This window comes from Zea mays, chromosome 6 (assembly GCF_902167145.1).
Source record: "Zea mays cultivar B73 chromosome 6, Zm-B73-REFERENCE-NAM-5.0, whole genome shotgun sequence".
Taxonomy (NCBI): Eukaryota; Viridiplantae; Streptophyta; class Magnoliopsida; order Poales; family Poaceae; genus Zea; species Zea mays.
Window position 1 is genome coordinate 9584711 of NC_050101.1, and position 18903 is coordinate 9603613.

At 55.5% G+C, this 18903-nt stretch overlaps 1 protein-coding gene across 1 annotated transcript; it reads left to right on the top strand.

Annotated features, from left to right (window-relative positions):
- Positions 1 to 1463: 1463 nt before the first annotated feature.
- On the top strand, positions 1464 to 4627 carry LOC103628975 (NAC domain-containing protein 43). Its single transcript, XM_008650171.1, has 3 exons — positions 1464 to 2016; positions 2391 to 2704; positions 3121 to 4627. The coding sequence occupies exons 1-3, from the start codon at positions 1845 to 1847 to the stop codon at positions 3889 to 3891; spliced, it is 1257 nt and encodes a 418-aa protein (XP_008648393.1). The 5' UTR covers positions 1464 to 1844; the 3' UTR covers positions 3892 to 4627.
- Positions 4628 to 18903: the final 14276 nt, after the last annotated feature.

Below are 18903 nucleotides of genomic sequence, written 5' to 3' on the forward strand. Positions count from 1 at the left end.
GAAACAGGGCCTAAGTATGGATGGAATGGAACGGATACGACAAAGCTAGCTCGCTGTTGATGAGCGCTGGATCGGAGCTAAGCTAACGCTCTGGTTGGATATACTTACTTGTTGGATGTATTCGCCGAAATGGGAAACCTGCCAAGTGCTTGGATTGTGCAGGCACGGTGGCACGTGCAGTGGGCATCTTACTGTATTGGATCATGTTAGATGCATGCATGCCTGCCATGTTGCGAGCTGATTGTTCACAGGCATTCGACGGCGAACACCTAGAATTCAGTCATACACCATATGAACTTCGACAAAATGACACCAGCGGCCACGGTAGCAAGCTAGCAAAGCAACATAGGAACCAATTATATATATTTGACGAGTTCTAATGGCGGATGATGTCGATTTTGTGATCCAAATTCTGAAGAAGACGGCTAAATTGACGAGCGAAGCGGAGGCTCCCCCGTCTTCGGGAGGCTTATCTTTTTTTTCCTAATAAGATTTTATTATATTATTACTTTGTGTGTGCATGCATGTGCACTGTATATATATGTCATTTGTACTTTGATGCGAGTGACACCAACAGCTGGTCCATCCATATGGGAGAAGAAGAAGAAGCTAGTGCCACACATATGCATTGATCAGCTCTGTACCAGGCTAGCTAGCTGCTTCTTATGTATGCAGGCAGATAGTAGCCAGGGGTAGTAATTATAATTATTATATGAAGCAGCCAGAGAAGAGGACACAAATAAAATAATAGAGACGAGATGGGATGGATATATATATATATATATATATATATAAAGAACACGAATATTAGACCACCATCCTCAAAAGATTCCAAGGCTAGGCGTGTCAATATCTATAGTTAAGTTGTGTGTGTGTGTATATATATAAATTCTACTAATTCCTTATATATACACAGACATATGTATATGATACTATGTACGTAGGTACGTGTATATATATGGGTACGTCCGTACGAGAGCAATATAACGCATGGAGCAAGAGAAATGGAAAACCGTTGGCTTTGTCCTCTCCCTTTCTCTCTCTTAATTTCTACTGCTCGTAGTACGTACTAGCAAGGATGCAGTGCAGCACCTTTCCTCTGTCTCTCTCTCTCTCTCTCTCTCTCTCTCCTGCGTCTCTCTCAGGAGTGGGTGGCAAAACTAACCCCCACTGCTACTAGCAGCTAGGAGCTCTGCAGCAGGGCTAGCTAGCCTGCAGTGCACTGACCGACGACTCTTATCTACTAGAAGATGTGGTCGTACCAGTATTGTATTGTGTAGAGAGAGAGAGAAAGAGCTAGCAGCCAGCAGCAGCAGCAGATACGTACAGGTACAACAAGCAGAGCTATCTAGGTAGGTAGCAACAGAGAGAGAGAGAGAGTGAAGCAGGCAGAGGCAGCAGCATGGAAATGGAATGGTGGCCATATGATTCATGGATGATGGGTGCATGGTGGACGCGATCGAATCGAACGCGATCCCCTCCCCCCTCACCCCCTAATTTCACTCGGATCCATGCCTGTGTGTGCTAGCTGCCGTCGTCGGCCTTGCCTCGCAAAAGTACCCCCAACCCCCCACTATATATAAGTGCAGCGCCTTTCCTCCCCTGCCACCACCAGCTTCCCTCCTAGCTCTTCTCTTTCCTCATCATCGTCTTCCTCCCCTCACATCCTCTGGCCTCTGGTCCTCCACCGTCCTGCTAGCCAGAGCTGCTCTTGTACGCGCAGCTGGCCTCTGTGCATATCACCAGCACACCGCGCAGGGGAAGGAAATTAACAAGAGAAAAGGCAAGGAGAGCAGGCAGGCAAGGAAGCTGCAGAAGCCAAGGAAGGAGAAGGAGGATCATCAATGAGCATCTCGGTGAACGGGCAGTCGTGCGTGCCGCCGGGGTTCCGCTTCCACCCCACGGAGGAGGAGCTGCTCAACTACTACCTCCGCAAGAAGGTGGCCTCCCAGGAGATCGACCTCGACGTCATCCGCGACGTCGACCTCAACAAGCTCGAGCCATGGGACATCCAAGGTACGTACGTACGCACGGCCGGTCCGGTCCGATCCGGTACCACTGCCTTCTTCAACTTCAAGTTCAAGCACGCGCGCGCGCAGTAGCAGAGCAGCTCGTGGTCGTGGATCAGATCGGATCGGAGCTGGTGCACGACCATGAGAGCACGGACATGAACATGAACAGACCTTGTTGTGAATGCAACTGCCTTAGCTAGCTACCAAGCAAGTACTCTCGTTCGTACAGCAGCATGTATAGCTTATGTTCGTTGATCGACAAAACTAGCTAGCAAACAATCAAACGCGATCGAATTCATCGCGCGCTAACTACTGGCTAACAACTGCTACTACTACTAAAGCCGCTAGCTCCATTCCATGCATGGAAATCGCGCGCAGAGAAATGCAAGATCGGGTCGGGTCCCCAGAACGACTGGTACTTCTTCAGCCACAAGGACAAGAAGTACCCGACGGGGACGCGCACCAACCGCGCCACGGCCGCCGGGTTCTGGAAGGCCACCGGCCGCGACAAGGCCATCTACAACGCCGTCAAGCGCATCGGCATGCGCAAGACGCTCGTCTTCTACAAGGGCCGCGCGCCGCACGGCCAGAAGTCCGACTGGATCATGCACGAGTACCGCCTCGACGACCCCGCTGCTGCTGCTGCTGCTGGATCCGGTGATGCCGTGGCCAACGACGACGCAGCCGCCACGGTAAGCAAAGCAACGACCCTGATCGCCGTTAATCTCTTCTCTGCACCACCAGTTCACGTACGCCACCATTAATAATTGCCTGCCGTAAGATAAGAAACAATTATATGGCGGTGGTGGTGCAATCATGCGAGTACGGCGACCCGCCTTGATTTGATCCAGCTCCAGGCTCAAGGCTCCGGCCGTATTTTTTTCCGCTCTCTTGTTTTGATTGATTGATGAGGAGGAGAGAGAGAGCAGTAGGCGCTAGCTACTAGCTAGCTAGGGGAAGGAGGGAGGGACGGACGTAGTAATAATTATTAAACTTTGCCATGTGCCTCATGTGCCCCAAAAGGTAGCAATAATTAACACTGCTGCACTGTTTTTTTTTAATCTGCTTCTTGTCGACTTGTCGTCGGCGGCGATGTCGCGGTGGACAGGCTGCTGCTGCTGCCGCCGCGTCGTCGGACGGCGGGCAGGAGGACGGCTGGGTGGTGTGCAGGGTGTTCAAGAAGAAGCACCACCACAAGGAGTCAGGTGGGGGCGGGGGCAACAAGCACGGCAGCAGTAACAGCGAGCATGGGCACGGCGGCGCCGGCAAGGCATCGGCTGCGGCTGCGGCTGCGGCGCACCAGCACCAGCACCATGGAGGCCTGCAGTACTCCTCCAGCGACGAGGCGCTGGACCAGATCCTGCAGTACATGGGCAGGTCGTGCAAGCAGGAGCACGAGCTGGTGTCGCCGGCGCCGGCGCCGCCGGGACGGGCGGCGGCGTCCAGGTACCTCCGGCCCATCGAGACCGTTCTGGGCGGGCACGCGTTCATGAAGCTTCCCGCGCTCGAGAGCCCGTCCGCGGCCGCGTCCGCATCGCTGACACAGCCGGCGCAGCACGACGAGCTCTACCGCGCCGCCGGGAACGGGATCACGGACTGGGCCATGATGGACCGGCTGGTGGCGTCGCACCTGAACGGGCAGCAGGCGCCCGCCGCGGCGGACCAGCTCGGCGGCGGCTGCGGCTTCGACGCGGACGCCGGCGCCGAAGACGCGGACGCCGGCCTCGCCTTCTACTCCGCCGCCGCCAGCCGGCTGCTCGGCTCCGGCGGCGGCGCCGGCAGCGACGACGACCTGTGGAGCTTCACGCGGTCGTCGGTTTCGTCAACGGCGGCGGCGGCGGCCACGTCCACGGAGCGGCTCAGCCACGTGTCACTGTAGACGCCGTTCTTCGTCGCCGTCGCCGTCGCCTTAACTATGTACGTACGTACGTCGTAAGCCCCTACGTGATGACATGGCCAGCATGCCCTGGTGGTACACGTACTAGTAAAGAAGAGACAAACACCAACAGCAGGAGCAGAGAGAGAGAAAGAGGAAATAAAAGAAGGGTCTCTAGAGAGAGAGAGAGTGATTTCAGAGGAGGTGATTAGAGTGATGAGAGAGACTGAAAGTAGATCGATGGATCGCTGATTCGCTGATACGATTAAAGCTGGCAGTAAGTTGGAGTGGCACTGTCACTCGGACGCCACATGCATCATCTCTCCTTTCTATAGCTTCATTCTCTCTCCATCATCTCAGCCACTGTTTAATTAACCCCCGGCCACCGATTGTTATTACTATAATATATAACCACAGCATTTTACTAGCAGATTGATACTACATCTACCACTGTTACTATATATTAGATTGTTCATTTCAATATAATTAGGAGAGAGAGGAGGGGAGTAATTAATTGACAGCGAGCAGCATGGCAAAAACAGTGTAAGGCGATTATTATTGCTGGTTTGTTTACTAGTACCTACCTACGTACGTGCTGTGGGCGGTGTGTGTGCATGGTGTTTGCAGTTTGCACATGTGCATCCTTTATTTTTAATTATTCCCATGACTATATATATAGATATTAAATATACATGCAGGTTGTATCTATCTATCTATACATACAAATTGCATTTCTGTCTGTCTCTCCCTCTGAATATGAATGATACCCGTGCATTAATTTGTCCGTGGCTGCCAGCTGCATCAATTTCCACCTGTGTGAGATATATATAGTCCTAACCAACACTTGACCATGCATTCTTTTTTTTTCTTGGACAATAGAGCTAATGAGCTATAGGTACCAGCCAGTAGCTAATTTGTAGCTAGCTACAGATAGCCTCTAGAGCGTCCGGCGGCCCTGGCTAGGTGTGTCCTATCATGCATCACCCAGCCATTAACTTTGAATTGCCTTTATCTGCGTTGAATGCATGCATGTATGTATGCCCTCTAACAACAGATGCCATTAGGCCGTCTCGTTTAATTAGGACACTGACACGCGCGTTCTTCAACGTGACACTTTGACATGCAATTTTCGTTACCTCCGCCGCGCGTGTGTGCCAAAGATGATGCCACCATAAGTTATGGTTTAAATGGAGCTATCTTAAAATAAGGGGGTGTTTGTTTGGGATTATAATCTACCCAGATTATATAATCCAACAATTTTTGAACTAACTCTTAGTTCAAAAATTGTTGGATTATATAATCTGGATAGATTATAATCCCAAACAAACACCCACTAAATTTAGCTATCTTAATATATATATATATATATAGTCAAATTTAAGATAGTTTTATTACTTGGTATAATCTATCTAGAGTTGCATCCTTTTTATATTATGCAAGTACTTCCCCTGATGAATGTGTTGATGTCAACAATTTTTTGTTACTATGTAACTTTTCATATATGTTAATATAGCCTTAGTTTTTTTCCAAACAACTTGGCCAAATAGAATAGATCCCACATAAAGCGACCAACATTTCAAATTAGAGGGTTGGACGGGGTAAGTGCCTATGGACATGTTTGAGACAATTTTCTTGAAGAGTTTTTTTTGAGAATATGGATTTCTAGATAATCTAGCTGTCATGAAATTAGAGTTTAGGAAGTGACGAATTCCTCCCGTCGTGATGACTCGACAGATTCTACATTCATGCATGTTGATGTGCGCGATTTTTATCGAAGCAGACTAAGAAGCAAAGCGTTTGTTGGCTATAAGCCAATATTGACAGCCAGAATCTGGTCAAGAGCCGGAATAAACAGGCCCTATGTCTATTAACTTCATGTGGTTACAATTGATCAATTCTCTACTTCTAGTGTTTGAGAAAAAACGTGTCATTTCTTCTTCAAGTAGACTAACTTGGTAATCGAGGTTTTTGTAATATGGAAATCATGCTAATCTTTCATGAGCCATTTTTATATAATTAAACCAAAAAAATTGTATCCAATTTAATTTAACAGTTTGTTGTACCATTGTGAATCCATAGTGGCTAGTTTGCACCTTCTGATGGTGGCACTATCATATTTGACCCCCCCTCCATCCCATTTGTGTGGGAAAATAATTAAATAAACTTATGTGAATCCTTTTTGTGCCAACTTGGGTTACTCTCTAGTCTCTACTTCAACCATGGTTTGCATTGTCTGGCATGTTGGTCTAATCACTTCTACAAAATTTATTTTAGGAGACATCTAGTTTTATTAGCAGATATTGGTGGGTCGATATCATCCGGCTCGGTCAAGAAACCAAATCAGACACCGGCCTCTCGTGCCCTAACCAGGAGCGCAACAATCTTTTGGTTGTGGCCTCATTTCATACTACATATATAAACAAAAGAATAGGGTCGACACATGAACTTGTCAACCCCTCTTTCCCAAACACACATATACACACACACACATAAGATCGTATTGTCACAGTACCCTCTTCTTGAACACACACATATGAGATCGTATCTATCTCTATGCGATAAGTGAAGGAAATGCCGATGTCGTCATCATCACCATCCTAATGGCCTTGTCCTAGAACCCAAAAGGTATACCGATTCTAACTTCTTCAGCATAGCTATTGGTTAAGGAGTTTTTTATCCGAAATTTGATCCAAGCCAAAAATATCCCGAACCAAAGCCAAAAAACCTAACCCGAACTGACACGTCTTATAGGGAGGCATGCATGGACAAACCCGATCCGATTTTATAGTAGTCACGTACGGGTCAGATGCATAACCCGGTCCAATTCACAACACTAGCAATGACCAGCAAAAGTAACAGATACTAGCAGTAGCTAGAGTGGACTCAGGTAGTCAGGTAGCCGTAGTACCAAACTATATACCAATGTAAAAAAGCACAACGTGTATGGGTGTCTCTCTCTATCGGTCTTAAGCTGAGCTCGGCCCTCATCGGGAGTCTGGGACCATGACTACACTTTGTCGTGTGCGTAACATAATTGTGCCTGACTGTGTGGACCCCGGCGGCCGGCCGATGAGGGCGACCCTTCTATATGCATATGCATGCATGCATGCATGGCTGCTGATGCAGCCCTGCAGCACACAGTGGCCGGCCAGTCGCTTTTGGCCGTGGGGATGCATGTGTGCGCGTGTTGCGTGCGCCGTGCCGGCCGGGGGCTCCCCTGGGCTGGCCTCCGTCTCCGTCCCGTCCATCTCAGACGACCCACCCAGCCACAAAGGTAGGCGCGCGCGCGGGTGCGGCTCCGATCGATCGGCCGGCCCACATCCATGCATGCATCCGCCGGCGCCCGGCCTGCCGGACGACGGACACCACCACCACAGGCCGGAAGAAGTCGGGGACCCAGCCAGCACCCCCCTGCTGGCCTCCAGCCTGCGGCTAGCTACCGATGTACATGCGCATCACTCCTGTGTCTGTACCCTCCACTGCATGCAGCGCGCAGTCTAGCTACTACCATCCATGACTGCTACGAGCTACCATGCCAATGCATGCAGCTCTAGCTGCGTACGTACAGCGTGTAGAGTCGTAGTAGTACACTACAGTTGTCGTCGTTGTACGACTGTACAGCTCAGCACCGACACCGATGCATGCGTACGTGTGCTGCATGCCAGCGTACGTACGTCGTCGTTCGAGTAGGTCCTCCATCGTCTCGCAGCTAGCTAGCTAGCTACCTGGTGTGTCGATTCGATCTAGAGTGCAAACAACCTCTTGCTTGTCTTTTGTGCTGCTAACTGCGCTGCTAGCTGTAGAGAGTAGTCGTCTAGCTAGCTAGTTTATGGGTATACGCGACGACGGGGCCATCCACAACACAGATCGAGGTCATAGCTAGTTAGTAAGTACGCGCAGGAGTACAGCCAGATCGAGCCACAGGTCCAGGTGACATTTTAGACATGAGAGATGCATGAGACGAATTGGTGGTACCTGCCCTGCCCTCTCTTGTATTCATGCATGCGGTTGCTCCGTTGTAGTGGACGTACGATGCATGGCCGGCCGTAGTTTGGCACGTTGCTAGCTAGGCTTCGCCGTCGCCGGGACGGGGTCAAGGGCGGAACCGAACCGCGCAAGGCAATCCGGCGGCCACGACCACGAGCTACCTAGTGTACCTAGCCATGTGAAGAGGCCGGACGACAGAACTGCAGTCTGCATGCAGCGCGGGGGCAGATCCAGGACGTCGGGGACGACAGGATGGGGTACGGTGCCTGGCAAAATAACCCCAACACCCAAGTTCCTTCCTAAACCCTCCCTTTTGTAGCTTTCCCTTCAACAAATGAGCACTTCAAATCTTTGATTTTGAGTTTCTTGTCAGAATCCTTGTTTGAGAGCGTGGGAAAATAAAATTAAAAACTCGGTAGAGCCAAGATCTCCTTATTACAAATATCTCTTGATAATACCTTCACTGCTGGGGTAGACAAGGTATGTGCAAAATTTCGCAAAGTTTGACGCGGTGCTATATATTTGGGTTTTGCCATTGTCTTCAAAAGCTCCTATGTTGAAACTTGCTAAAACTAACTTAACTGTGTTTGGATTTAGGCCGCCTTGGATGTCTACAACAGCTTCCCTATCTCATTCTTTACCTTATCTCCTATTTTACACTTCACTCTGTAAATAGTGTAATCTACAGTGTGTAAATCTCCTATTTCACACGATCTACTACGGACGGACAGACTTAGCGAGGTTTCCTAGTGAAAATAGGCTTCCGGTTTTGAATTCTAAGTTACTAGGTGTCGGCGTTTCGACCCGGGGGGGGGGGGGGGTCCCTGACCGACAAGTAAATTGTCGCCGCGTGTCCCAGCCCAGATGGGTCGGCGCGAGACGGAGCACGAAGGGGGGCAAAAGAGAGGGAGACAGGCGTAAAGGGGGAAACCCGCGGCCTTCGTGTTGTCCTGCGCCCAGGTCGGGTGCACTTGCAGTAGCGGGTTACAAGCGTCCGCGTGGGAGGGAGCGAGAGGCCTGCACACGCCGTCCCGTCCTCCCCGCGCGGCCAACCTTCCATACGAGAGCCCTGGACCTTCCTTTTATAGGCGTAAGGAGAGGGCCCAGGTGTACAATAGAAGATGTAGCAGTGTGCTAACGTGTCTAGCAGAGAGGAGCTAGCGCCCTAAGTACATGCCGTCGTGGCAGCCAGAGAGGTTTTGGCGCCCTGTTCATGTGATGTCGTGGCCGTCGGAGGAGCGCTGGAGCCTTGCGGAAGGACAGCTGTCGGGGCTGTCGAGTCCTTGCTGACGTCTCCTTGCTTTCGTAAGGGGCTGAGAGCCGCCGTCGTCATGGAGCACGCGGGGCGCCATCATTATTTGTTTACCGGGGCGAGCCAGATGGGATGCCGGTCTTGTTCCCCGTAGCCTGAGCTAGCTAGGGGTAGGATAATGATGGCCCCCCTGTGACGTGGTCGGTCCGAGCCCTGGGTCGGGCGAGGCAGAGGCTCCTCCGAGGTCGAGGTCGAGTCTGTTTTCCGAGGACGAGGTCGAGTCCGAGCCCCGGGTCGGGCGAGGCGGAGACCATCGTCTGAGGCCAAAGCTGAGTCCGAGCCCTGGGGTCGGGCGAGGCGGAGTTCGTCGTCTTCCGGAGCCGAGGCTGAGTCCAAGCCCTGGGGTCGGGCGAGGCGGAGTTCGTCCTCTTCCGGGGCCGAGGCCGAGTCCGAGCCCTGGGGGCGGGCGAGGCGGAGTTCGTCATCTTCCGGGGCCGAGGCCGAGTCCGAGCCCTGGGGTCGGGCGAGGCAGAGTTCGTCATCTTCCGGGGCCGAGGCCGAGTCCGAGCCCTGGGGTCGGGCGAGGCGGAGTTTCCTATGGCGCCCGAGGCCGGACTTGGCTGCTGTCAGCCTCTCTCTGTCGAGTGGCACAACAGTCGGAGCGGCGCAGGCGGCGCTGTCTTCTTGTCAGGCCGGTCAGTGGAGCGGCGAAGTGACTGTGGTCACTTCGGCTCTGTCGACTGAAGGGCGCGCGTCAGGATAAGGTGTCAGGCCGTCCTTGCATTAAATGCTCATGCGATACAGTCGGTCGGTGTGGCGATCCGGCCAAGGTTGCTTCTCGGCGAAGACTGGGCCTCGGGCGAGCCGAAAGTGTGTCCATTGCTTGAGGGGGCCCTCGGGCGAGATGTGAATCCTCCGGGGTCGGCTGCCCTTGCCCGAGGCTGGGCTCGGGCGAGGCGAGGTCGTGTCCCTTGAGTGGACCGAGCCTTGACTTAATCGCACCCATCAGGCCTTCGCAGCTTTATGCTGATGGGGGTTACCAGCTGAGATTAGGAGTCTTGGGGGTACCCCTAATTATGGTCCCCGACAGTAGCCCCTGAGCCTCGAAGGGAGTGTTAATACTCGCTTGGAGGCTTTTGTCGCACTTTTTTGCAAGGGGACCGACCTTTCTCGGTTGCGTTTCGTTCCGGTGGGTGCGCGCGAGCGCACCCGCCGGGTGTAGCCCCCGAGGCCTCGGAGGAGTCGTTTGACTCCTTCGAGGTCTTAATGCGTTTCGTGATGCTTCGGCCGGTCTGGTTGTTCCCTCATGCGAACTGGCCGTAGCTCGGGTGCACAGTCGAGTCCCAAGTTCTCGGGCTGGTATGTTGACGTTGTCAACGGTTTGGCCGGAGCCGGGTTTGGGAGAGCAGCCCCCGAGCCTCTGCAAAGAGCGAGAGGACGGTCAAGGACAGACTCAACTTTTTTACATACGCCCCTGCATCGCCTTTCCGCAAGAAGGAGGGGGGGGGAAGCGCCATGTTGCCCTTGGAGGGCGCCGAACATGGTGTCTCCAGTGAGTTGCTAACGGGTAATCCGAGTGGACGCCCATGTCCCATTCGTTAGGGGTCGGCTAGTGGCCCGGAGGCGCGCTCCAACAGTACCTGCGGGTGATTTGCCGGACCCGGTCCCCTTTTGACGGCGTCCGAGGGCTCGATGCCTCCCTCTAGTGGGATTCCGTTACAAAATCGTTCCCGTTGGTCTCGGAAATGTCCTAGGGTACCTCGGGAGCGTAGCCCAAGCATTGGTTATGTATCGAACGTACCCAGGGTCATCCCTCGCTCTGGGTCTGAGGCGACTGTCGAACCCTTCGGGGGCCAGCCTACGAACCCCTGATCAGTAGTGGGCGCGGAGCCCGAGTGGCCTGAGGCGGCCGTTGAACCCTTCCGAGGGGCCGGCCTTCGAACCTCTGACCAGTAGTGGGCGCGGAGCCCGAGCGCTCTGAGGCGGCTGTTGAACCCTTCCGAGGGGCCAGCCTTCGAACCTCTGATCAAAGGGGGCTCGGGGCCCACTTCCTTCGCGGAGAAGGATCCCTTTCGGGGTGTCCCCTTTCCCGATCCCTGTTGTAAGAGAGAGAAAGAGGAAGAGGAAAAAGATACGAAATCGAACGACGTGGCGCACCTTTTTTGACGCGGTCATTATGGCAGAAGCGAAGCGTCGCCTGCTTCTCCTGCCAAAGGTGCCGCCTGTCCTGCCGCAGAGTTAATGCGACGGGACGAGTGGTTCGCGGGGCAGCCGTTGCGCGTGTGCGAGCCGTTCGAGGAACGGAACACGGGCGCGTCGTCTTCACGCCGTGGGAGAGGGTTCTCTCGCTGTCCCAGGAGGGGACGTGAGCTTGCTGACGACTTGACCGCCGCTTCCGCTCGCCTGCCACTGCCATTACTACCGGCCCATTTCTGGCCGTATCGACCGTCGCGCCTTCTTTCGCGGCTGGCTGACCCGTGACCGGTGTGCTCGGTTGGCACTATTGGGCCGTGCGCAGGGTCGCCTCGAGTCACAGCACTGGTTCCGCAGTCGAGGAGGTGCGACATTGGCGCAAGTGGCGGTGCAGTTTCTTGCACGTAGTAACCGGTGTGCCGGTTACATGACGTGTGGGCCTGGGCCTCCATGTTGGACGCGTCGAAGTCGAAAGGGTGCGCCCACTTGGTGCAGTTGCATGCCGCCTGCATGGCGGTCCGCCCTTTCACCCGCTGGCCTGGGCGAAAGTGGAGGAATGCTCGTAACCGCTGGGCAGTTGCGCGCATCGCGCGCGGCGGTTTTGGCTCCTTCTGTCCTGGGCCATCTTGCACGATGCGTGGGACCCAGCCCCTGTGTCGTAGGGGGAGGACCTTGGAGCGTGTTGGTGAAGACTCAGCCCGCGACGGCTAAGGACGCAAGTGGGGAGAGTTGCCTTTAAAAGGAGGGTGACCCCCTTGAAAGGCAACCATGTTTTCGCGCTCCCCCATGCATCACGTCTTTCCACCTTCCGAGCCCCCGGATGGGGGGCGCCCGCAGTTCTTCCGCCTTGTCGTCATTGGAGGAACACAACTTCACGGAAGTTGGTACCTTTCAGCCATCGTTCGACTTCAAGGATTTTCATCAGGCAGCCCGACTGCATCCCCTCGCCGGTGGTCACCCAAGACGGTGACCACCAGTTCCAGAGTGGGGAGAAGCAAGCCGGGCTGCGGCCTTCGCCCCTCCCTCAGCTTCAAGGATGTTCATCATCAGTGCTGGGGAGGGGAGTGCGCCGAGTTGGGGCCTGTCTCCGTGCGGGCAGCGGCCCGCTCCTTCCCTCAGTGATCGGGGGGAAGGACGTTCGCCGTTCGTGGCGCTGGCAGCTGCCGCGTGTCTGGCTCTCCGGCCCGAGCGGCTTCGGCGCCGCTTCCGGTGCCACCTCCCGCCGAGGCAGCCAGAAGAGGTTTCTCCGCCGACGAGATAGTCGGTGCCGCCCGCGGACTGACCTCCAACTCTACGACCTTCTGCTTGTCCTCGCCCCTCGAGTGGGGATGTGGGTGAGGGCCTTGTGGCAGCAGCATCCGCCCTGAGGTCATCACTGCTGCTGTTCGGCCGCTCGGAGCAGAAGTTGTTGTCGCTGCTGCTCTTCGGGCGGCGGCGAGTCATCTGTCGGCCTTCTGTTGCTCCGCAGGCCCTCCAATCGTGGGGGGTTGTTCGTACCTGCGGAGGTGGAACCGGAGTTCCGTTTGTAATGGCACCTTGAGTGCCGATGTCTGTTCATTGTGGCTGTCGGGGCCTGAACATGTATGTATTTTTGGCACGGAGCCGTGTTTTTCCTCATTTCGAGTACTAGGACTCGCCTGTCGGCTAACTGAACCGCTTAACCAAGTGTGAGTTGCCTCGTGAGAAGGTGACGAGTGAGGTATCCGTATCCCGGAGGCGTAGGAGTCCCTCGGCTCGGTCGGCCTTGCCGCCCGAGGCTCCTCTTGCTTAGTTAAGGGAACCCTCGGCCGCTCTTCGATGAGCCGAAGCCGGAGGCAGCGGTGTTAGCATGGACAGAGGCAGAGTTGGCTCGGAAAGAAGACTTCGTCGTCCGGAGCCTGGCCGGGCCGTCCACTGGCGGGTAGGGCTGACAATGGGCTGTAAATTTTGCACTATAAGATTTAAGGATCAAGTCGGATTAGGATCGGGCTTTATTTCTAGTCATTTTTGAACTATAATTTATTTAGGGCCTTGACATTTTGTGAAGAACCATATGGATCACAATCCATTACCACCCTTACTGGCGGGACCAGCGCCGGAGTCGAGTTGCCGAAGCCACGAGCCGGGCTGGTGTCCTCGGAGGACAGCTGGCTGAGGCTTCGGGGCGGCCGGCCGAGCCGTCTGCTCGGGCCGGATTCCTGGAGGAGGACCCGACGGCGATAGCCCGGACGTGGCGCTGACGTCGTCCTTCAGAGTGGAGACCCTCGGTCGGACTTTGCCGAAGGTGGAGTTGACGCCGAGGGTGCTGCTGCTCCCCCTCCATCGTCGTCTGAGCCTGTAGGATCGGTTTATCTTGTAGTGTGCGTATGTTTTCTGCGGCCGCTGAGGCCCAAACATACTGTCGTCGTGTTGTAAAGCTGCGTTTCTTTTCCTCTTGTTTTGAGTATCTGGACTTATTTGTCGGTAACAGAATTGTTTGTCCGAGCGAGAGTTACTTTTCACGGAAGGTGATGAGTGAGGTATCCGTATCCCGGAGGCGTAGGAGTCCCTCGGCTCGGTCGGCCTTGCCGCTTACGTGTACTCTTACTCGTCTGTAGGATTCTGCTATCGATATAGTCGAGAAGGCACGAAAAATCGTTTCGGCAGAAGAGTTTTCGAGCGTTAAGACTTGTTCGGTCCGCGGAATCGCTTATCCGAGCGTGAGTTACTTATCGCAGAAGGTGATGAGTGAGGTATCCGTATCCCGGAGGCGTAGGAATCCCTCGGCTCGGTCAGCCTTGGCTGCTTACGTGTACTCCGTCATTTTCAGGACCCCACTTTTGAAGTAGTCGAAAAGCACGAAAGACGTTCTGACAGAAAAGATCTTTTCCGAGGAAAATTTTGACGCGGAGGGGGTTCCCCCCTTCTAGCCCCTGAGGGAGGGTCGGGCTTTGCCGAGGCAAGGCTGACCCTTCCTTGATGGTTAGACTTTGCGTGTGGACGAGGTGTACGAACGACTTGAAAGCATCTTAAGGGTAGAAGCGACGTAGCTGTCGGATGTTCCAAGCGTTGCTGTAGACCTCGCCTTGACTGTTGGCCAGCTTGTATGTCCCGGGCTTCAGAACCTTGGCAATGACGAACGGCCCTTCCCAGGGAGGCGTGAGCTTGTGCTGCCCTCGGGCGTCTTGTCGCAGCCGAAGCACCAAGTCGCCCACCTGGAGGTCTCGGGACCGAACCCCTCGGGCGTGGTAGCGTCGCAGGGACTGCTGATACCACGCTGAGTGTAGTAATGCCACGTCCCGAGCCTCTTCCAGCTGGTCCAGTGAGTCTTCTCGGTTAGCTCGATTGCTTTGGTCGTCGTAGGCCCTCGCCCTCGGGGAACCGTATTCTAAGTCTGTGGGCAAGATGGCCTCGGCCCCATAGGCTAGAAAGAACGGTGTGAAGCCCGTGGCTCGGCTCGACGTCGTCCTCAGACTCCAGACCACCGAGGGGAGCTCCTTCATCCATCGCTTGCCGAACTTGTTGAGGTCGTTGTAGATCCATGGCTTGAGTCCTTGCAGAATCATGCCGTTGGCACGCTCTACTTGCCCATTCGTCATGGGGTGAGCCACGGCGGCCCAGTCCACCCGGATGTGGTGATCCTCGTAGAAGTCCAGGAACTTTCTGCCGGTGAACTGGGTACCGTTGTCGGTGATGATGGAGTTCGGGACCCTGAAGCGATGGATGATGTTGGTGAAGAACGCCACCGCCTGTTCGGACCTGATGCTGTTTAGGGGTCGGACCTCGATCCACTTGGAGAATTTGTTGATGGCGACCAGCAGGTGCGTGTAGCCCCCGGGTGCCTTCTGCAAGGGACCGACGAGGTCCAGACCCCACACAGCAAACGGTCAAGTGATGGGTATTGTCTGCAGAGCCTGAGCGGGCTGGTGGGTCTGCCTCACGTAGAATTGACACCCTTGGCAGGTTCGGACAATTCTAGTGGCGTCGGCCACCGCGGTCGACCAGTAGAAACCTTGTCAGAAGGCGTTTCCAACAAGGGTTCAAGGCGCTGCGTGATGGATATGCATCGCTGGAGGATGCCTGAGGGGCTACGGTGGTAGAGCTCCTTCCCGTCCCCCAGCAAGACGAACGACTTGGCGCGCCGCGCCAATCGCCGAGCTTCGGCTCGGTCGAGGGGCAGCTCTCCTCGGTGGAGATATTGCAGGTACGGGGTCTGCCAGTTTCGATTAGGCGTGACCCCGCTTCGCTCTTCCTCGACGCGCAGTGCCTCACCCTCGGGGGCCGAGGGTGCCTCGAGCTAGGCCGAGGCCTTCTCGGGCTCGGGCGTGTCGTCGGTCTTGACTGAGGGTTGATGTAGGTCTCAGGAGAAGACGTCCGGGGAACCGTTGTTCGCCCTGAGGCTATCTTAGCCAGCTCGTCCGCAGTCTCGTTGTATCGTCGGGCGACGTGGTTGAGCTCGAGCCCGTAGAACTTGTCTTCCAGGCGCCGAACCTCGTCGCAGTAGGCTTCCATCTTCGGGTCGCGGCAGTGGGAGTTCTTCATGACTTGGTCGATGACAAGCTGCGAGTCACTGCGAGCGTCGAGGCGTCGGACCCCTAGCTCGATGGCGATGCGCAACCCGTTAACCAGAGCCTCGTACTCGGCCACGTTGTTGGACACTGGGAAATGGAGGCACAACACGTAGCGGAGGTGTTTCCCGAGGGGTGAGATGAAGAGCAGGCCCGCGCCCGCTCCTGTTTTCATCAGCGACCCGTCGAAAAACATGGTCCAGAGTTTCAGTTGGATCGGAGCCGCTGGAAGCTGGGTGTCGACCCATTCAGCCACAAGGTCCGCCAAGACTTGGGACTTGATGGCCTTCCGAGGGGCGAACGAGATTGTCTCGCCCATGATTTCCACCGCCCACTTTGCAATCCTACCCGAGGCCTCTCGGCACGGGATGATCTCCCCCAGGGGGAAGGATGACACCACAGTCACCGGATGAGACTCGAAGTAGTGTCGCAACTTCCGCCGCGTCAGGATCACCGTGTACAGCAGCTTCTGAATTTGTGGGTAGCGGATCTTGGTCTCGGACAGTAGCTCACTGATGAAGTAGACCGGCCTCTGGACGGGAAATGCATGCCCCTCTTCTCGTCTCTCAACCACGATCGCGACGCTGACCACCTGAGTGGTAGCGGCGACGTAGATCAAGAGGGCTTCTCCGGCAGCGGGGGGCACCAAGATGGGTGCGTTCGTGAGGAGCGCCTTCAGGTTCCCGAGGGCTTCCTCGGCCTCAGGGGTCCAAGTGAAGCACTCAACCTTTCTTAAGAGGCGGTACAGGGGTAGGCCTCTTTCGCCGAGGCGCGAGATGAAGCGGCTCAGAGCCGCAAGGCATCCCATGACCCTCTGTACGCCTTTCAAGTCCTTGATGGGCCCCATGTTGGTGATGGCCACGATTTTCTTCGGGTTGGCCTTGATGCCCCACTTGGAGACGATGAACCCCAAGAGCATGCCTCGGGGGACTCCGAAGACGCACTTCTCGGGATTGAGTTTTACGCCTTTCGCCTTGAGACACCGGAATGTCGTTTCAAGGTCAGAAAGGAGGTCGGAGGCTTTCCTCATCTTGACTACGATGTCATCGACGTAAGCCTCGACCGCTCGACCGATGTGTTGGCCGAACACGTGGTTCATGCACCTTTGGTATGTCGCACCCACATTCCTCAAACCAAACGACATAGTAACGTAGCAGTACATGCCGAAAGGTGTGATGAAAGAAGTCGCGAGCTAGTCGGACTCTTTCATCCTGATTTGGTGATACCCTGAGTAGGCATCGAGGAAAGACAGGGTTTCACACCCAGCAGTGGAATCCACGATTTGATCGATGCGAGGCAGAGGATAGGGAACTTTCGGACATGCTTTGTTCAGACCAGTGTAGTCTACACACATCCGCCATTTCCCTCCTTTCTTTCTCACAAGCACAGGGTTGGCAAGCCATTCGGGACATAATACCTCTTTGATGAACCCTGCTACCATCAGTTTGTGGATCTCCTCGCCTATGGCTCTACGCTTTTCTTCGTCGAATCGGCGTAGAGGCTGCTTCACGGGTCGAGCTCCAGCTCGGATATCCAGTGAGTGCTCGGCGACCTCCCTCGGTATGCCAGGCATGTCCGAGGGACTCCACGCAAAGACTTCGGCGTTTGCGCGGAGAAAGTCGACGAGCATCGCTTCCTATTTGGGGTCGATCTCGGAGCCGATCCAGATCTGCTTGGAGGCGTCGTTGCTGGGGTCGAGAGGGACGGATTTGACCGTCTCTGCTGGCTCGAAATTGCCGTCATGGCGCTTCACGTCTGGCGCCTCCTTGGAGAGGCTCTCCAGGTCGGCGATGAGGGCCTCAAATTCGGCGAGGGCCTCGGCGTACTCCACGCACTCCACGTTGCATTCGTACGCGTGCCGGTACGTGGGGCCGACGGTGATGACCCCGTTGGGGCCCGACATCTTGAGCTTAAGGTAGGTGTAGTTGGGGACGACCATGAATTTGGCGTAGCATGGCCTCCCCAGCACTGCATGGTAGGTTCCTCGGAACCCGACCACCTCGAACGTGAGGGTTTCCCTTCGGAAGTTGGAGGGAGTCCCGAAGCAGACGGGTAGATCGAGTTGTCCGAGGGGCTGGACGCGTTTCCCGGGGATGATCCCGTGAAAAGGCGCCGCGCCCGCCCGGACCGAGGACAGATCGATCCGCAGGAGCCCAAGGGTCTCGGCATAGATGATGTTGAGGCTGCTGCCTCCGTCCATGAGGACCTTGGTGAGCCTGACGTTGCTGATGACGGGGTCGACAACGAGCGGATATTTCCCCGGGCTCGGCACACGGTCAGGGTGGTCGCCCTGGTCGAAGGTGATGGGCTTGTCGGACCAGTCTAGGTAGACTGGCGCCGCCACCTTTATCAAGCAGACCTCCCGACGCTCTTGCTTGCGGTGCCGAGCCGAGGCGTTCGCCACTTGCCCACCGTAGATCATGAAGCAGTCGTGGACCTCGGGGAACTCCCCTGCCTTGTGATCCTCCTTCTTATCGTTGTTGTGAGCCCTGCCACCTTCCGCAGGTGGCCCGGCCTTGTGAAAGTGGCGCCGAAGCATGGCGCACTCCTCAAGGGTGTGCTTGACGGGCCCCTGATGATAGGGGCACGACTCCTTGAGCATCTTTTCGAAGAGATTGGCGCCTCCGGGAGGTTTCCGAGGGTTCTTGTACTCAGCGGAGGCGACAAGGTCCGCGTCGGTGGCGTCGCGTTTCGCTTGCGACTTCTTCTTGCCTTTCTTCTTGGTGCCGCGCTGAGTGGACGCCTCGGGGACATCTTTCGGCTGGCGGCCCTGGGGCTGCTTGTCCTTCCAAAAGATGGCCTCAACCGCCTCCTAGCCAGAGGCGAACTTGGTGGCGATGTCCATCAGCTCGCTAGCCCTGGTGGGGGTCTTGCGACCCAGCTTGCTCACCAGGTCGCGGCAGGTGGTGCCGGCGAGGAACGCGCCGATGACATCCGAGTCGGTGACGTTGGGTAGCTCGGTGCGCTGCTTCGAGAATCGCCAGATGTAGTCCCGGAGAGACTCTCCCGGCTGCTGGTGGCAGCTTCGGAGATCCCAGGAGTTCCTAGGGCGCACGT

Coding starts and splice junctions, on each gene's coding strand:
- LOC103628975 (XM_008650171.1), top strand. CDS start 1,845: ATGAGCATCTCGGTGAACGGGCAGTCGTGCGTGCCGCCGGGGTTCCGC. Junction 2,017..2,390: donor CGAGCCATGGGACATCCAAG/GTACGTACGTAC, acceptor AATCGCGCGCAG/AGAAATGCAAGATCGGGTCG. Junction 2,705..3,120: donor ACGACGACGCAGCCGCCACG/GTAAGCAAAGCA, acceptor CGCGGTGGACAG/GCTGCTGCTGCTGCCGCCGC.